Source organism: Seriola lalandi, unplaced genomic scaffold (assembly GCF_002814215.2).
Source record: "Seriola lalandi dorsalis isolate HSWRI2012SDOR001 ecotype SW California unplaced genomic scaffold, Sedor1 jcf7180002054908, whole genome shotgun sequence".
Classification (NCBI taxonomy): Eukaryota; Metazoa; Chordata; class Actinopteri; order Carangiformes; family Carangidae; genus Seriola; species Seriola lalandi.
In genome coordinates, this window is record NW_019525460.1 from 214,760 (window position 1) to 233,764 (window position 19,005).

A 19,005-nucleotide genomic window follows, 5' to 3' on the forward strand; every position below is an offset into this window, starting at 1 on the left:
CATAGTTTAGTTCCCTTTTTATGAGATACATATAATGAAAGCACCCTGTCGGTCCCCTGTATGTCATTATTTAACATGTACTGGGTGAGAGAGTTCTTAAAGAGCATTTTATTTCTAGGACTAAACATACATTTATCACCCTCTCATTCCCCGTTCTTCTGTCCTGTTCCTTACTGCTCTGTATCCAGTTAGTACACTAGCTAGTACTATTGTCATATAGTACACTGTGATTTGCAGGCTGAAATCTGAAGCACTTTGCAACATGCAAATCAAATTGAGTGTGTTTTCTTTGCTGAAGTGAAGCTGCTGCATTTTTCCTTTGCTTGAAGCAGCCGTATGTCGCCACATTCTTACCACCATGACTATTCTCAGAATCTAACACCATGAGTTTTTTCAGTTGAGACTGTACACGTTTTTTAATCTTTTTCAGTGGTTGAGATAAATGTAGCTGTGACATTCTTCAAACTGTTTGTGATTCATCCACACATCACAGCACTCTGACAGGCTTCTTTTTTTATAGGCACCAGAAATGCTTCAGTTTCCTCCTATATCTTCCATCAGCTCCACCTCAGGCCTGCCTGCCTTCACCTCAGCTACACAGAGTACAAACTTGAGAAACCTCAGAGGCAGGAACATGATATAAAGCCTCACAGTCTATCACTTCATCTAACCTTTCTGAAAAGCATGCTGCACTCACTCCTAGTGTAAATATGTGGACTGTTATATTAACTTATAGCCACTGTAATGTCACATTACGGACACTTTTGTCAAAGGTAACTTGCCTTGACGTGCACATGCATTTGGCGTCTATAGTTAGATGTCAGATCATCAGTTGATATCATCATACATGTGTATGTGGAAGAGAGTTTCACTGGAATGGATGTGTCCATGCAGAAAACAAACATTAACACAATCTGCATTTCCTTTTTTTCTCTCTATGTCTCTCCTCCACACACACTCACCCACAAACACTATCACACACTGACCATTATCATAAACCATATTGTAGAAACAACGGTATGGAAACAGAAAGTTCTAGAACTCTCACAGTCTCTCACAAACACAAACACAATCACACACAAACGCACGTTCATATATAGAGTGTGAAGTTGAGGTTTCTGCTTGGAGGTACAGTTAGTATTGTAACAATAACACTTTGCAGTGAGTGTGTGTGCATGTGAGCCACTTGTGCTCATCATGAATACATTATACATGTAAATGTCCGTGACTAAACATATAATGAAAATGTACATTAATCAATTTGTTTAGATTTACTGTATAGGGTATTTTTTAAATAGGATTTATATAGGAGCTTAGCAAGTCCTTTACAAGTGACAGACAAGCTTTTAATAAGGATGATATAGAGAAAGATGTCAGATTAAAATGTAAGTAGTGATCCAAGTGAAACGATAGAAAGAGTGCAATAGAAAAAAGACAATAAAACAATACATGATATTGTTTTATGAAACGAACACTGTATTTTTCTGATTTTCTATATCTATTTAGTTAACACTGAACTACTGAAGGGGCTTTAAGTCTCATCTGTTTCAACATTGTCATATGACAAAGCTCCTGCTGTGCTCAGAGCATCAAGTACTAGGGTTACAGTGTGCCAGCCATGATGTCAAAAAGGAGAGGTGGGATTTGAACACTTCATACAACTTTTTCAGAGTGATTTCAAGTATCGCAGCTCAGTTTACAACCACAACCAGAAGACTCAGCAGCATTAACAGTAAATTAACTTGGCTATTGCGTCTCTTATTGTAAGTACTCTACACAGTATGATGATCTTTATTCAATGCTCAGTGGGCTCTTGTTCCATTGCTTATGCACACTTCTTTCCTGCCTGTGATGATTTATGATTTACAGTGTGACCTTTTTTCTCAGAGTGACAAGTGGGATGGCTCTTGATAACATCACCATGGACTCAGCTGAAAATTTTCCGAACCAGAGCAGCTGCGATGTGTTTGTCTACCAGAGAGCTGCAGTTGTCCTTTTCCCTATTTTCTACTCTGTGGTTTTCATAATCAGTGCGTGCGGCAACAGCTTGGTTCTCTATGTGATCTGTCAGAGGAAACAGAAGTTCAACTCCACCTCCATCTATCTGGTCAACCTCGCTCTCTCCGATACCCTCTTCACACTGGCGTTGCCGGGCAGAATTATTTACTACATCCGTCACTTTGACTGGCCCTTTGGTGACCTTCTCTGCAGACTGACCACACTTCTCTTTTTTGCAAATACATATGCAGGTAATATCAGTGCTTTTGTTTCCAAAATGCTATCATATCTTTGAGTGTGTTTTGATCTGTGTCCACCCACATGCAAACATATCTATACATCAGGTTCAGACACTTTTATTTTTCCATTCTGAGCTACGTATGTGTAAGACTTCTGCATTTGCATAAGTCACAATAACAGAATTGGAGTGGGTCTCTCCAATCTCTCTGCATTTGTTTTACCAATCTGTTCTGTATGTGTTAAACATAAACTGTATTGCATATCCATCATGTTTCCACCAGGTATTGGGTTCATGACCTGCATCAGCTTGGACAGATATCTGGCCATGGTGCATCCACACCAGCTGCAGTGTTTACGGAGTGTGAGGGTTGTTCGCCGGGTCTGCTGCCTGGTCTGGGCCCTAGTATCTCTGCAGATAGCTCCCCTGCTGTTCCGCAGCATGCTGCATGAGCGGCAGGACAGGCGAACCTGCATGGAGTACTTCAACTTTGAGGGCTCCCGCTTCACTCCTTATCTCCTGCTCCTGGCCTGTGCCATCTCCTTCTGCTGCCCGCTCATCATCATCATGGGCTGCTACGCCAAGATCAACCTGAAGCTGCGAGCTGCAGCCAAGCAGAACTCTGTGACTGGCCGATCAAGGAGGAACCATAGGGCCAACACCATCATCCTCCTCATCCTCCTCACCTTTATCTTATGCTTCAGCCCGTACCACGTCAACGTTATGCAGTTTATGTTCAGGAAGATATACCACCAGCCAGCCTGTGAGGAACTGAGGGCCTTCAAGATGTCTTTACAGGTAGGATCTGTAGTTTCGCATTTGATTTCAAACATTCTCCATTAGTTTTTCCTTTTCACAATCCATCCTCTCCCTGCAGATCACAGTTTCACTAATGAACTTCAACTGCTGCTTGGACCCAGTCATCTACTTCTTTGCCATTAAGACCTACAAGAAGCGAGTGATGAGCCTCTTTAAGGACTATCTGTACACATCCGGTGCATCCTCCAAAATGACAGCTGAGAACAGCAGCAGCAACACCTGAGAGAAACCACAGCTGAGCTTACAAGAGACATGCCAACAACCATTGTCACAGAAAATACCTAGTTTACTCTGGTAAAACCCAAAAAGGCCTATTTCAGTTTCTTGTCTTGTTTTCATTTCTTAAGAAATGACTAACAGGTCTTTCACTAAAGATGTTGTGACAGCTGTGTATATACGTACATATGTAGGAGAAATTCAAATTTTCTAATTTCCCATCCTCTTCAATAAGTCTCTTCTCCTTGTTAAATTGTTTTTTCTTTGAGAACACTGTATAAAATGTATTGCTCCATATCTTCTTTTTATATGATGATGTATCTTGTTGCCTTTTTATATTCTTTTTGCATTTCTTGTTAAAATGTATTTGCCACAGTGGTGTCATACAGCAACGTCAAATATTTTTGTTTATCAATATTTGTATCCTGGGAGGCTGTTTGTTTGGTTGTGTATGTGCAAAGGGTGAAGGAAATGTTCTAACCTAGATAAATAAGCTGAACTCGTTTCTCTCCCTCTCTGTATGTTTGTAAAAATTTTGTGGTCATTAATGCAGTACAACTTTCACTTCCTTCGGGTTTTAAAACACATGTGAATCAAGTGAGGCAGAAATCTAAATCTAGCAAATTGTGCAGGTGAATATAATTGGTTTATTATTGGACCCTTGAACTATTATTATAAAAATCTGTAGTCTCCTCTCCTGCTATCAAAAACATCATTCCTATGAACCTCATATTATTACATATTTTAGAATTTGCTAAAACTTTGGGTATGCCAGAACAAGAACATGCCATGAATCTCTCTCTTTCATACCCACATCTGTCTTTCTGTGTGGGAGTGCATAGATAAGTAGCACCACCACTTCCTCACCCACCTTTCCTGCTCCCCCTCACAGGCCTCATTCCTCCTGGGTCCCACATCTTGTGGTAGAGCTGCTGTGTGTGTGTGTGTGTGTGTGTGTGTGTGTGTGTGTGTGTGTGTGTGTGTGTGTGTGTGTGTGTTTTGCACATTCGAGCAGGTGCAGGTTGTCTGTTTATAGTGCAGAGTCCCATACCTAAATTTAACTTTTATCATTTCCTGGGTTTTTGGAAAAACTGCCCTATGATTTTGCGTAGAAAGAAATATGTGCAAATAGCATCATAAAGAAGCAGTTGTAGTGGTTTGAATATTTACTGATGTGTTGTGATATCAATTCATTTATCTGTCAAGACTCTGAATGCAAATGCAAGTAAACACAACAAATCATAAGGATTATTAATTTAAGGGTCTTTGAATGTCAGTTACTGAGTCAATAAGAGACAAAAATATTTATTAAACAGCAAAAGTGGAACCACTAAGAGAAACTTAACATCCTCTGATCTGAGAGTGGATGTAATCTGCTACGCAAGCTGGAACTAATCTGGTTCTACTTATAGGTATCAGTTTATAAGATCTGCCTGAGATGTGGATCCAGGGTTTGGGTTAGATAAGGATTGATGCTATATGCTCTATTGTATGACATTTCAGTGATCTACTTTAGATGACAGAAATGCAGGAATAAGGGTTTCAGCATCTGGCAGTGTTATGCCAATGTGTATGTCTTTTCTTTGTTTAAATCAGGCAGTGGTGGAAAGTAACTAAATCCATTTACTCAATTACTTCAGTACAATTTTGAGGTACTTTACTTGAGTATTTCCATTCTATGCTACTTTATACTTCCATTCCAATATATTTCAGAGGGAAATATTGTACTTTCTACTCCACTACATTTATTTGACAGCTCTAGTTACTAGTTACTTTAAAGATGAAGATTTTACACAATTCATTATAAAACCCGATTTTAAAATACAACACATTGTTACAGATTAAACCAGTGGTTTTCAACGTTTTTGGCTTGTGTGTGTAAAGCTGTGTGTAGTCAGAATCACATTTCAGATCAAAACTTTGTTTTTTCTTCTTGCTTTTCCCATTAATCATTTCACAACCCGTGAGATTTATCTGGTGTCCCTGTAGTTCCAACTAGTTCCATCAGCTACAACTTTGACGTGCTGCTTTCACACTGATCTTCAGTATCAAGTGCTTCAGTATCAATAATCTAATGATGTCATATTTAATAATATGTCAGACAGGGGGACCAAACCAGTATCTTTACTTTAACTGCATTTTGCTGCTAAAATTATGTACTTTTAATAAGGTAGAATTCTTCATGCAGGACTTTTACTTGTAGTGGCTTTTTTACTTAAGCAAATCACTGAAAGCAGTTGTTGCAAGCATAAGGAGTTATATAAAAGTAAACAGGCTTATCTGGAGAGACATAAATATAAATCAGGATATATACAGGTCATATAGGAATATGACCTATTCAAAGTTAATATTGCCAAGTGTAAATATTTAAAGGACAAAAAAACAAAAAACAATGGACCTAACACAGAGCTTTGATGTACCCCAGACATAGAGATTGTGACAAAGACAGAATCGTGTTCTACCTGGTGAAAATTACCTGAACCTCTCCTTCATACCATTTCCTTCACTGCCTTCAGTGATAATTAATACTAGGTTGAACTGCACAATTTAAAGTATTTTGGAGACAAAAGGGAAGTGGTTTCTTGTAGAGAGGTATGATAATGACATCTGTGAAGACAAAAAGCATTTACCTAGAGGAGACCGAGTTGTTCTGAGAGACAAAAAGAACCAAAACAAGGTAAGTCGCAGCACAATACGCCTTAAAAACATCGACATATACTCAGTTGGCAGTTTACCAGGTACATCTAGCTGAAACTAATGCAGTAATACAACAGTGCAATAAATCCTACCTTCATGAAGGTTATAATGCTCCATTTTTATTGAACTTGTTTTAGGAAGGTGTTGATTCAACTGTATGATCATTTTGGAGGATGTAGTTTGTGGTTTTGTTCAACTGTACTTTACACATTGAGCAGACACAGAACAACATTAACATTCATTTGGAGTTGCGTTTACTTACTGACTCTCCATCTAGCTCAGTTTTACTATCCACCAGCTCCTGAGGGAAATATCTGACTCTTTAGTTGCTGAATGCTCCACTATATTCACCATCTAAGTTAGTCTGTCTGCTGTTTTCTGCTGGGAAAACAGTCTTTTCTTTTTCTTACCGAGATACAGCTGAACTGTGGCTGAAAACAGCACTGACAACAGTGGTGAGAGTGAGTCAATTCAGAACAGATGAAGGCCTAAAACCAAAACAACTGATTAAGAGAGGCTAAAAAGCTCTGGAGAGCTGCAAGGAACTGCAGATTTGAGTGATAACTCTCTGTGGATTTGTCACCATGTGCGATCCCTCTCACATAGCCATTATCCATATCCAATCCACATCCATTGTTAACACAAAAATATTGAATAGAGCAGATTTAAGTTCTGTCATAAATTGGATCCTAAGAATAAGGCCAAAAAAAGTCCTTCCTATTGATGTGATGACCCTTCTACATATTCTTTTTAAGCTCCACCTTAACCCACCTTGTGGATTGCATTTTTTTCAATGTTCTGTAAATCCTTCCTGGGAGGCTTGTACATGTAATGTTGGCCTTCAAAATTACATAGAAGGGCGCCACGGTTGATTTCACACACCCTAAACAGACCTTAGATCTTCAGCACAAAACTTCAGAATCCTCACTAGAGTCATTCTTGAGAATCAGGAGCCACACTTTAGGCAAAAGTATCTATATAGTGGACTCGAACATCTTCTACTAACCTTAACAACAGAGTTGTTTACATTGCCTAACACATGTTAACAACAGTTTGCCATAATCACAACCTTTCCTTAACCTCAATCACGCCGTTGTTGCCATGCACATTATTGAACGTCAAAAATGACATTGTTATGATGAAAGTAATCCTGGTATTTGCAGAATCACCCAGTGCCAACATTATGAATTAGAAAGGTTTGACACTGAATATGATGTTTTTCCTGGAGCAGTTCAGAATGGTGAAATCTCATCTGCGTGAGAAACTGCAAGTAAAATGGTGCAAAAACAACCATGACCTCAAGCAGTATCAGTCAAATCAACCCATGTTTAATCAAACCACTAACCAATTACTTTTCCTTTACACAGACCAAACTTCAGTGCAACACATCAAAGTTCATGCCAGACACAAGATAGTGAGACGGAACACTTGTCACTGTCTGAACTTCAACTCTTGTCTGTGCTCAGTGGCTTTTGGTCGGAGTCAACTTTGTTATTGACACACAATCATAAGTTTGTGTCAGACTGCAACATTTCCACTTTGTCACTGTGGAGATAATCAGTTTGTGACTTCTCATTCTGTCATCCACCATCAGCTCCTTTTTCATGCTGACATTTGGCCGCATTAGAGTCTTTGCATTACGCGGCAACACCTTCTTCTGCTTTTCTGTGCAACCCCTAATGGCCCCCCCAATGAGAAGTTGTCAAATGATGCCTGGAGGTGCTGGGAACGACTCAGTGCCGCATCCTTTGAGAACTGTTTACCTTAAAATACACCTTATCATTTCAAATGAAGATTAAGCAGTAAGGTGAACGGAGGAAGTAACTTTTACAAGCAAAGCAAACTTTTAAATTGTCAGATCGACATCAGGTCAAGCCCTAAATGTTGCCTGTGCCTGCCCCTCACCAAACAGAATATTGATATGGAAATATGACAGAATTGTTCAGTATCAGTGTCAACATTTTAAATGCTCAGTGCCAGCAATTTCTAATGAGCTATTTCCTCAGTATTTACATGACATCTCCAGAAGGGTACACGTTGGCATGACTGTGTGGTTGTAAAGCAGATTGGCAACATTTCTCAGGTTGTTTATTTGGTTTTCAACAGGAAACAGGATGTCTGACATCTATGTAATTATTCATTAACAACCACAACTACACGTCTGTCAGTAGATCTTTCTTTTTTGCAGTGTTCAGAGAAGTTGTTCAAAAGGTGTAATTTCATCACATTTAGTTATAAGCAGTTTATAAGCAGTGTGTGTGTTTACCATCTTCAGGCTTTTTGTATAATATTTATATGAACATTTATATAACATTGGGTAAAAAAATCCACCCCATGAAGAGACAATTGTTGTTTTTCGTGATACCTCCTCATGTTAAAACCCCAACATCACCTGTTGGTCGATGGGACAGGAAACTCAAACTCAGCATGACAATCAAACATGTTACAGGATGAGGCTCCATGGTGTTATTCTGCATTCTCCTTGTTGTCAACAGATCTTGTTAATAGTGGGTTAGTTAATTTCTTCAATACTATAGGCAGAAAAATGTAGTATCAAAATGACATTAAAATATGATGTATGAATTTAAAAATTAAAAGATTTTTTTACAATCCCAGCCTCTCAGAATAAACCTGCAGAAAGCCTAGTACTGCATATCTTCTCAGGTGGATGGTTCATGGTGAGACAGAGGACAAGTGCATATTGGGAGGGGGCTGTTGTGGGGCAGACACAATGTTGTTGTTCAAATAATTGTCAGGGTTCATCTTTCATCTTTGTGTGTGTGGAGATACTTGAAAAGCATGTATTAATATATGGCTGGCAAGAGTACAGATAGTGATTTTTCTGGTTTTTGGTTTGGTACAGTTAGTTTCAGTAAACCAAAGTAACCAATATGCTTTGTCAGGCAAGCAATAGAGCTGTTACCACATAACCACTAGACACAGGTAAAGCCGAAAGCTACATACAATAAACCGCTTTCTTTTTCCTTATGACATCTAATTTCATACATCGTTACAGAATGTACAGGGTTATTGTACAGAGTTAAATATTTTACATTTGCATTTTTGATATGAATTCAAATTTAATTCAGATGATGAGCATGGACTTGCAATCTATAGTATAAGTTTCAGTTACATGGAGTTGGCTGCGGTTATAGTTGGTTAACACTGAAAGACACTCTGTCAGGCTTTACTTTCGTCTGCAGAAATGTTTAGGAGTTATTTAGAGGAGAATTTGCCTCTGACAGAACAGTTAAGACATTGCTGCCATCCTGTGACTTCCTGAAGTTACAACACAAGACTTTGCGTACTGTAAACAGGTGCCAAACACAAACCTTTGACCTCTTTTGTTCTCCATTACTCCAGTATGTGTGATCTGAACCTCACCAGCTGCAGTTCTCTTTTCTTGCCAGAAGAGAGAACTGTTCCTCTGAGAAGAAGTTTTAGATGATAATGTTTTTAAAATGTTATAAAAGGGGGGGGGGAGGATATTTTTGTCAATGTGATATTTTAAATGTCCAGATACAGTTTTGAACAAATTCTTATGGCGAGGCCCAGCAGCAATAAGTGAAATAATGGCAATAACATAATCATTACAACAACTCCTCTGCTGTAAGTGGAGCTAGTTTCCACTGATCCACAGTAAAAGGTCACTGCATTTACATGAACGCTGAGATGTTGACAGGGCAGTTGGAAAACTTTAGGACAGTGATATGTTTGTCATTGCTTAAGGTTTGTACACTGACACATTGGATTTTAATGGAACCCTCATCAAGAGTATAAAGTGCTGATTTTAAGGGCTCTATTCTTACAGTCCAATGCGCATGGTCTAAAGCATGTGGCCCAAATGTCTGTCTCAAGATAGTAGATAGAATGCTGAAGATAGCAATGTGCCAACAATGCGCCTGACCACACCTCATTTTTAAGACCCACACACCCAGGGGCACAAGTGTATTTGTTATTTAAACAATGTGGGTGCTGGATGGGAAAATGACAACTGTGTTGCTCTGAAACTAGCAAAGGCACGGGTAACACTTTCAGTGGTTTAGAGGAGAATTCATAGCTCTTTGTATAAAAGGGGCTAGATCTCTGCACAGTTCATCAGATGTAGATGTTGCCAATAACTTTCTATTTTTTTATTTTAAATATGCTGGAGTGCAGAGCCAGCACAACAACAATGTGTCACTGTCCTTACATTCTGTGTGTTGCATCATTTGGTCTGAATGTTTGCCCAAACCTGCTGCTAATAAGAATGAAAGTGGAACCCAAAGTAAAATATAGACAGAAAATATCATAAAACAGTTATTTAATATAATTGCAGTCCTAAAAGCAGAAACACTTGATGATGCATTCATTAATTAACTGATTTGCTGTAAACTGTTCTTTCAAATCCTATCAATAAAATCGAGCGACGTAAACTTCCATATGTCAGTAGTCTGATGTCAATTTTGTTACCCAACCAATGTTTTTCTAAAGAAGAACAACAGCCACAGAAGTTTCCTGTGCCACTGTTGCAATCTTATCTTAACTGTGTATTGAAAAACAGGACAGGCCTGTAATCACGCTATGTGATGCTGAGTTCATCAACATGAAGTCAGCACACAGTGGTAAACCGTAAATACACTGCGTGACATTTAGAGGGTTTACTGCAACTTTGTGGTAGAGATTAATTCAGCCAGCAGAGTCACAGAGCGATCAGACTGGGAGTATTGACAGCAGCTGTAAAACCGTAGGCATATCAACCAACTATAAATGTACAGAAAATAAACAAACAAACAAAGGGCTACACAACAACACTACCACAAGAGCACTTCAGAACAGATCTCTTCCCTTCACCCACCTCCTATATAAACTACAGGCAAGCAGCATTAGCTAAAAGCTACAATAGTTCCAAAATATACCACATTTCAACGGGAACAGATAAAGAGGATTTCCTCTTGAAGTTTCTCTCTCACAATGTTCTTATACACAGGATGTATACGAAAAACTGATGAGTATCAAATGCTTTGCTGCAATGCCAGTATCTCACAGTCCAACCCACAGTCTTTAGTCTATGCAGTATCATTATTATTATTATTATTATTATTATTATTATCATTATTATTATTATTGGCTGATATCTCTGTTTGAGTAAATGTAAAGAGATTCTGAGTGTCTTTTCTTTGGTATTCAGGCCCATTGTCTTCTATGAATAGCCATGGCAGAATACCATGCCTGTTGTCTGTCAGCGATGGGTGTGATCAGGCCGACTGTAGCCCAGTGAGTCAGACCCACAAGGCCAGGCCATGAGGAAGTTACACTGCTTCCTCTGCTTGTTTTGAACAAAGGAGAGTTGTGGCCAATATCATACTTGTAAGTATACTTTATTTGTTATTTTGTTGCGTTTAACATGTGGGCACAAGTCTTCACATTCCTCTTACAGTAAGATTTCTCTTGTGTTTGTTGCACTGTCTTGATTTCAGCTGGGAAGTGGATACTGTGCATATCCATCCATTTAGATGAATGTGCAGGTAAATGTTTACACATGCCATCATGCTTGTGTTATCATAGTGTATATCCCAAAGCTGAAAATGCTTTCAAGTAGTGAGCAGTACCCGAAAGGGCGGGAGTTATTCAGTTGTGTGAAACCACAGGAAAAGAGTCCGTGTACAAATGTTATGTATGCATGTAGAAATTTCTGATGCAAATACTGTCAGGCTGCTTATTGGGTACATGATCATCTTTTCTTTTTTTCTTTTTTTTTACTTTTTAACTTAATAAAGTGAATGAGATTTTTGTATGTATGTATAATTTTTTCATAGTCACATTCTCTTTAGGTTTTTTTTTCTAGACCACAAATTATACCTAAATTTGTTTTTGATCTCCACTCCAAACGCTATTTCTGTTTTTACACAGTGGTTCTGCTCTTACATCTATAACCATGGCCTGTAGTAGGCCTTTTGACTGCGAGAAACTCTCACCACAGAAAGTAACTGTGGCATTTGGGCAGCAAAATCTTAAGATAGATACCTAAAATCACCTCTGCTACGTCAGTGGCATGAATGGCACTCAGTAGTTCAAAGCAAATGATCATATAAGAACTCTTTGTTTGGAGCGGAATTAGTCAGAACTGAGCTCCAGGCAGCAAAACAAAAGGGGTTTCTGGAGCAAAGGGGGAGTTCCTGATTTTGGTCTTAAGGGAAATTTCAGAATAAAAAAAAAGAAAAATTTGAATTCTGGACGATCTGAGAGAATCTTGTGATGTTAATATTGAGCAAAAAATTAGCAACTGAGGCATTTGTAAAACTGGTCTGTTGTTAGAGGTGTCACCTGAAGCCACATCCTCCCATGAGTACACACATGGCACAGCATGGTGTATGAAACCTAGATTTTCTTTTACTGAAATATGTCACCGATGTCTCAACCCCCACCCCCACCCCCACAAATTTATCAATCACAAAGGCCAAATGAAATTTTACATACATCACATGACGATTTTGTTTTTTCCTTCTTTGGGTGCAATCAGTAGTTGTTTCAAAAGTGTGTGCTGAGAAATAGAGAGTTTGAAAAGGGTTAGCAAACAAAAGTGAGAGAGGTAGAGAGGCACAAACACATGCATGGGCAGAGAGAGAGAGAGAGAGAGAGAGAGAGAGAGAGAGAGCTACAACAGGATATTTTGTCACTATAGTTACCGGCAGTAGATACAGATCTTGATTTCTGTATGTCATACTGTTCTCAGTCAGTGCAGTGGGGTTGTAGTGCTGTCAGGGCAGCTCTTATAATTGAGATAAACTTTGCAAAAGAAGTTTGATGCCTTCTGGATCAATGTGGCTTCAGTAAATCTGAGGAAAAACATATTCTGTGAGGTAAGTGCTTCAAGCATTCTGATTACATATAAACGTGTGTGTGTGTGTGTGTGTGTGTGTGTGTGTCTGTGCGTGTGTTCTTTGACTTTTAACAAAAAGATAACTGTTCAGTTTTGCAGTTTACCTTGTGATGGATTTATGTTGTGAAAAATGTGCTTGTTCCAGAGTGAGAGTCAGACCAAGCCATTTTTCAACGGTACATCATCATCACACCTTTACTATAGTTTAAAGGCAACGAATACTGGAGTATGAAATAACATTGGTGCTTAAAGAGGGAAATTCAGTGCTAGACATACATATTAATACCAGAGTGAAAGAAATCAATCCCAGTTGTGACACCCACAGTTTGAAGGACAGCACTCTGATACCTGTTTGTGTCTTATTGGAAAAGTATGTTACTGATTGATAAGAAACGTGTTTTGAAAAATACTGTTGTTGCATGTTTGAGCCAAATATCCCTTCACTTTTGCCGATAGGCCAGGAAATGTGTTTCTCCGCTGCGCAAGAAGGTTGCCAAAGCAGGAGAGGATTAGAATTTCGTTTCAAACAATATAACTTTCCAACTGCCTACCACTCTTAAGGCAGAGCACCCTGGGGAAGCAGACTTCCTCATTTCAAGGCCGTCTCTCAACACCACGTTGTTTTGCAGTATGAATGTGAGAGTGTTGCAGCTGCGTTCAGAATCACAGTAAAGCTGTTATTGTTCACAGACTTCCTTCATGTCACTTTAAGGTACAAACATCATCCAAAAAAAAAAAAAAAACTGAAAAATAACCCATCCATGTCCTGTGAGTCAGATATGAACACCTGTGTGTGAAGGTGCTAAGAGAACATTTTGAAGGATGGTTACTTTGTTTCTCCCAACACATCAACACTTTCTTTACTGTCGTCTTAAGTCAAGTTGGAAATTTAATCTCAGTGATCAAAATTATGATTTTGATTGAATCATGCTCTGTTTTTTCCTATGTCAAACTGCAGAAACAAAAAAGAGCTTCGTGCATGTTGCCCAATGATCAGTGACAAAAAAAAAAAAAGTTTAGGTGCTTTACAGCTTCAGTCAGATGTCAGTGAATATCAGCTTTTTTTTCACTTTCACCTTCTGTTTTACTTGTTTTGCTTCACTTTGCAAACCCTGGTTGGTGAAACTAAGGCAAAAGTGAAGGTGGAGTGGTCTCCGCTGCGCTGTGCTTGAAAACCGCCACAAGGTGGAACCACACTCCACACAAACAACTTCTGCTTGACAGGACAGGATGTGTCACCTTATCCGACCGAGTTATTAATCATAAATGAGCTCAGAGTTCACCTGCATGACACACGAGTCAGGTTTGGTTAACAGAGGGTGAAAAAAAATAAAATTACAGTTACTGTTTCACTGTCACTGGCATCAAAACATGTTTTTCTTTTATTTGTTTGTTCGAATTATTTCATAATTAGTTTTAATTCAAAGAAATCATTTATGTTAGTAAAGGTCATGTTAATATTGTGATAATTTTTTAAAATGACATGTCACTTCTAACTATTACTATATTAGTTGAGATGAAAACACATTTAAGGGAACAGCTGTTAAACATCATATGTTGTCTGGAAAGGAGTAATGTGAAATACTGTAACTTTTTTACTTCCTTTTTGAAAGTAATGTCTAGTACAACTATGGCACAAGAGCATATGCAGGTTCAAGACAAGTTTCATTTCAACATAGACTAGACTTTTTTTTAAATTTCAAACAAAATGAGTTGTAAATCCCTGAGTTTAACCAAAGCATTGACACATTTTATTTTCCTTTTTGCAGTTACTGGTTTCTAAAATATCAAGATGGGTTCTACCACCGTGCCTATGACTTCAACCAACAACAATGTCTCTACCTGTGACAGCCTGTACAACCACCGGGACTACGCCAGGGTGCTCATGCCCCTTTTCTACTGCACTGTGTTCATCGTGGGGCTGCTCGGTAACTGCCTCGCCCTCCACGTCATCCGTCCCAATCTGAAGAAGATGAACTCCACCACCCTGTACTCTCTCAACCTGGTCATCTCTGATATCCTTTTCACGCTGTCCCTGCCTGTGAGGATTCTCTACTATGCTCTGGGCTTCCACTGGCCTCTGGGCGAGCCGCTCTGTAAGATCTCCGGCCTCATTTTCTACATCAACACCTACGCGGGGGTCAATTTCATGACCTGCCTCAGCGTAGACCGTTTCATCGCTGTGGTCTTGCCTCTGCGCTTTTCCCGTTTCAGGAGGGTTAGCAACGTGCGCTACATTTGTGTTGGTGTGTGGCTGCTGGTCCTGGCACAGACCCTCCCCCTCATCGGCATGCCTATGACCCACAGGGAAGACGATGACTCCATCACCTGTATGGAATACCCCAACTTTGAGAGTGTCGACCATATTGCTACTATACTGATCGGCGCAGTCGTCCTGGGTTATGTCATCCCTGTGGTCACCATCCTGGTGTGTTACTCCGTCTTGTGCTCCAAACTCCACTTAACAGCCAAGACCAACCATTTGATGGAAAAGTCCGGTCGCAGCCGCAAGGCCATTGGAGTGATCTGCTGCGTGTCCCTGGTGTTTGTTGTCTGTTACAGCCCCTATCACATCGACCTCCTGCAGTACATGATCCGCAAGCTGGTGTCGGACCCCGACTGCACTGAGCTCACAGCCTTTCAGGTGTCACTGCACATCACAGTGTGTCTGATGAACCTCAACTCCTGCCTGGATCCATTTATCTACTTCTTTGCCTGTAAGGGCTACAAGAGGAAACTCAGGAGGCTGCTGAAGCTGCAGGTCAGCATTTCCTTCTCCAGCGCAGTGAGGACGTCACCTGAAGGCTCCTCCAAGGATATAATTGATGGCAACAAGATCCAACTCAACAGTACTACTATAGGTACAACCAGTGAGAGACTCACAGACAGGAGATTACACAGGTATGAGCAAGCTCAGGAGTCACATTAGAAGTGAGAAACTTTTATGTCTCAGTGGGCCGACTTCAGTCAGGACAGTGTCCCCGACAAGCCGATCTGAATGTTGAAATGGACTCAGTCATGCCATCATGGACTCCAAGCAGCTACTCAGCATCTGGATCTATAGGAATTCAGTTCTATTGGACCAGATTAGTTTACATAAGGGAAGAACATAAACAAAAAAAAACAAAAAAGAAGGAAAATACAGCATCTTTTCTGTTTATGTTTTCTTATCAATTAGTGAAACGCTCAGGAACACAGAAATTATTACAACAAAAGAAAGAAAGGATGATCCTTTTTTTTTGATAAAGCATGTTTGTGTCCTGCCAATAAACTGATGAGGCACAGCACAAAGCAGAGACTGTCAGAAGTGGACAGTCAACTGATAAAGAGCTGAAAGAGACACTGATGAACATCTACAAGCCGACACATGAAGACTTATACTCACTTGAAAAAGAAAAAAACATCTTGAAACCAACAACTTAATATTTGCAGTCAGACATTAACCTCTCAACGTATCTCATCTACGCAGTGTTTCTTTAAGGAAGTGAGACGTTAAAGTGGAAGTAGAGACTCACAATCAGACTCACAATCTCAGTTTCAGTTCTGCACATAGTTGTAAAACTGATAAACTTCACACTCATTGTCTCAGCCATTTTAGCATTCATTGACTTATGCTAAAACTGGACATTAAAAATGATGTCATTTTATTTAATAGCTTGTTGATTGAGCTTTTTTTTAAAAGTTCTGTCAAAATAGAAATACTATCAAAACCAATTAAAAATTGTCAGTTTGAATTTTATATCAGTTAAGACGACTGTAGTGATATCAATATAGGCTATATTAAAAATCAGATGTCATTTCATTTGCCCAGAATGCTGGATAATATTGAATAATTTCTGTTTGTACAAAAGTACATCATGTGGGATTTTTTCTTTATTTTGGGAATTAGTTTTCATTGCTCTGTAATTCCACAAGTGATCGGCAGAGCAACACATGTGAAAGGTCGCGTGGAAAGCAGTCCTGACTGAACGTGTAAGTATGTAGTAATCCTCAAATAAAGAAAATAACATAACATACCAAAAATGTAAAGAAGCTCACAATGTCGATTGCAAACTGCAGTGAAATGGATTGAGCAGGATATAATTTCACACGTTTCTCTGATAGTTTACTTTGTGATGAGCTTTTATCCCCCCTGACATAGTTTAGACAGTGAAGGACCATAATGCATCGTAAACGTATCCAGTACACATTTTTTGTTGCAGGATTGACAGTTCTTCACTGATCATCCCTCTCAACTCCTGTCACAAACATTTAGTCATTGTTGTTCAGCTCTGAGAGATGTTGAGGAATTTAAAATTATCTAAATGTTTAAAAACTTGTAGAGACTGTAAGTGAAACTTGCTTTGTTTTTTCCATATTTGTTCTAAAGTTTAAAGAAAAATTCTAAAAAAGAAAAAGAAAAATGAAAAAATTGAGAGAACTCAAAATTTTCAAGGCAACAAACTTGAGCAAAGTTCTGAGTTTGGCATTAATTTAATTTCTTAAGTTTATGCATTGAATGTTTACCTCTGTTAATTTATTCCAGACAAAACATATTATTTTACATCAACACAACTCACAGTTTTTAGTTCTGTGAATCTGCTCGTCTAAAATCTAGACAGGTCTACATGTATAACAAGACACGCAACTGTCTCCATCATTTTTTTCATGTGAGAAAAAAAAGGATTTCTGGGGAAGTCTAACCTTAATGCAAAGCATGCTGGGAAGTAGGCCATATGCAAATATGCTAAACAGATTGCTGCTCTTAATTTCTGTTCTGAAAGTGATAATTACATGAATTAATAGAACTTTCTTGCTTTGTGATGAATCACAGGTCAAAATTCAAACTTTTCAGGTCTCAGGACTTTCAGGACCTCTTGACACTTTTATTTTAAATGTTGATAATAATTGTAATGAGGCATGGTTATTGTTACCCTGGTCATGCTTCAAGTGTCTATTCTGGGTCCTGTGCCATTCATCTAGTTAAGTCAATTCTACTGTGATCAGTGTAGGTAATGCAGGACGCATACATTTTTGTAACTTTAATTAAAACACACTACTGGTCCAAATTAAATTAAATAATATACAAGAATTACACAAAACTGTAGTATAGACAAAACTTTTGGCAGAATAGAATATTGGATGATTCCAACATTTTTAAGTTAAGTATTTATTTCTGCAAAACAGCTACTATAGGCATAGTTAAGGTGAAGTGCGAAATCATGGTTGTGAAATATTAAATATAGTTTAGGCACACATTTGGTCTGGGGTTAGTGGAAGTATGTGGTTATGGTTTAAAAGCCCGTTTGTTGGTCTTCGGCAGGGTGTAAACTTTTTCTTATCTACAGTAGACATCACAGACAGTACGTCCGTTCACTCTCCACCAATCATCTCAAACATCCAATATGAGCAGAATTGCCTGTAAAGTCCTAAACTGCCAAGAGAAATACTTACTGTCAGCCTTTACATTACATACAGAATTATATTTGTTTCTTCCCTATGTGAATGTCAGATACATCTTTATGCAGATGATACGGTTTATATCTATGTATTTAAATCAGGACATGGTGAAAATAAAATAACATTCTTTTTGTACTTGAAATCCAGAACTACAGGCCACACACAAATATATTGTCACATAAATAAATATATTGACTGGCTTTTATTGAAAGAGTCACAGAATATATTAAGCTTGAGATTAAATCTAAATCTAGACCACAATGTCAGCAAAGTTTAAGGAAGTCATTCATAGACATGACGCCGCCTCACGTTCATTGCAAAACTCACCATTGTGTTCTTTATGATACTGTTGATTTGTTTGTCTGAAGGATTCAGTCGTTTTCCATCAAATTACTCACAACACTTTAGAAAATGACTGGCAGGCAAAATAGAAACAATATTTGTATCAACCATTCTTCACACATCATCTGATTCATACATCCGGCAGGTCTCAACAACAGCAGCATTCATTTCATTCTGTTGCAGCATTATGCAACACTTCCAAGGCTTCAGCAAAACCACAGAGCAAACATGTGTTCACAGTGAACAAATGCAGTGCAGAGTGCACTCCGTTATATTCCTGGTAATAAAAGTTTGAACTGTACAACAACAGTTATTTCTCCTCATGTTTATTGTCCTTTTTGTTTGTTACATAACGATCTTATGATGAGAAGGTTATTAAACAAAATGAATTTAA

The 19,005-nt window shown here is 38.6% G+C and overlaps 2 protein-coding genes across 3 annotated transcripts; both read left to right on the forward strand.

The window, feature by feature from the left end:
- The first annotated feature begins 1,900 nt into the window (after nucleotides 1-1,900).
- LOC111673025 (G protein-coupled receptor 183) lies at nucleotides 1,901-3,776 on the forward strand. The gene is made up of 3 exons (XM_023430632.2): nucleotides 1,901-2,249; nucleotides 2,520-3,034; nucleotides 3,114-3,776. The coding sequence occupies exons 1-3, from the start codon at nucleotides 1,901-1,903 to the stop codon at nucleotides 3,276-3,278; spliced, it is 1,029 nt and encodes a 342-aa protein (XP_023286400.1). The 3' UTR covers nucleotides 3,279-3,776.
- Nucleotides 3,777-11,231: 7,455 nt separating this feature from the next.
- gpr183a (G protein-coupled receptor 183a) lies at nucleotides 11,232-19,005 on the forward strand. Of its 2 annotated transcripts, none has more exons than XM_023430630.2 (2): nucleotides 11,232-11,317; nucleotides 14,600-19,005. In XM_023430630.2, the coding sequence occupies exon 2, from the start codon at nucleotides 14,623-14,625 to the stop codon at nucleotides 15,757-15,759; it is 1,137 nt and encodes a 378-aa protein (XP_023286398.1). In that variant the 5' UTR covers nucleotides 11,232-11,317; nucleotides 14,600-14,622; the 3' UTR covers nucleotides 15,760-19,005. The 2 variants fall into 2 exon arrangements, with proteins under 2 accessions (XP_023286398.1, XP_023286399.1); XM_023430631.2 differs by lacking the exon at nucleotides 11,232-11,317 and adding an exon at nucleotides 12,584-12,810.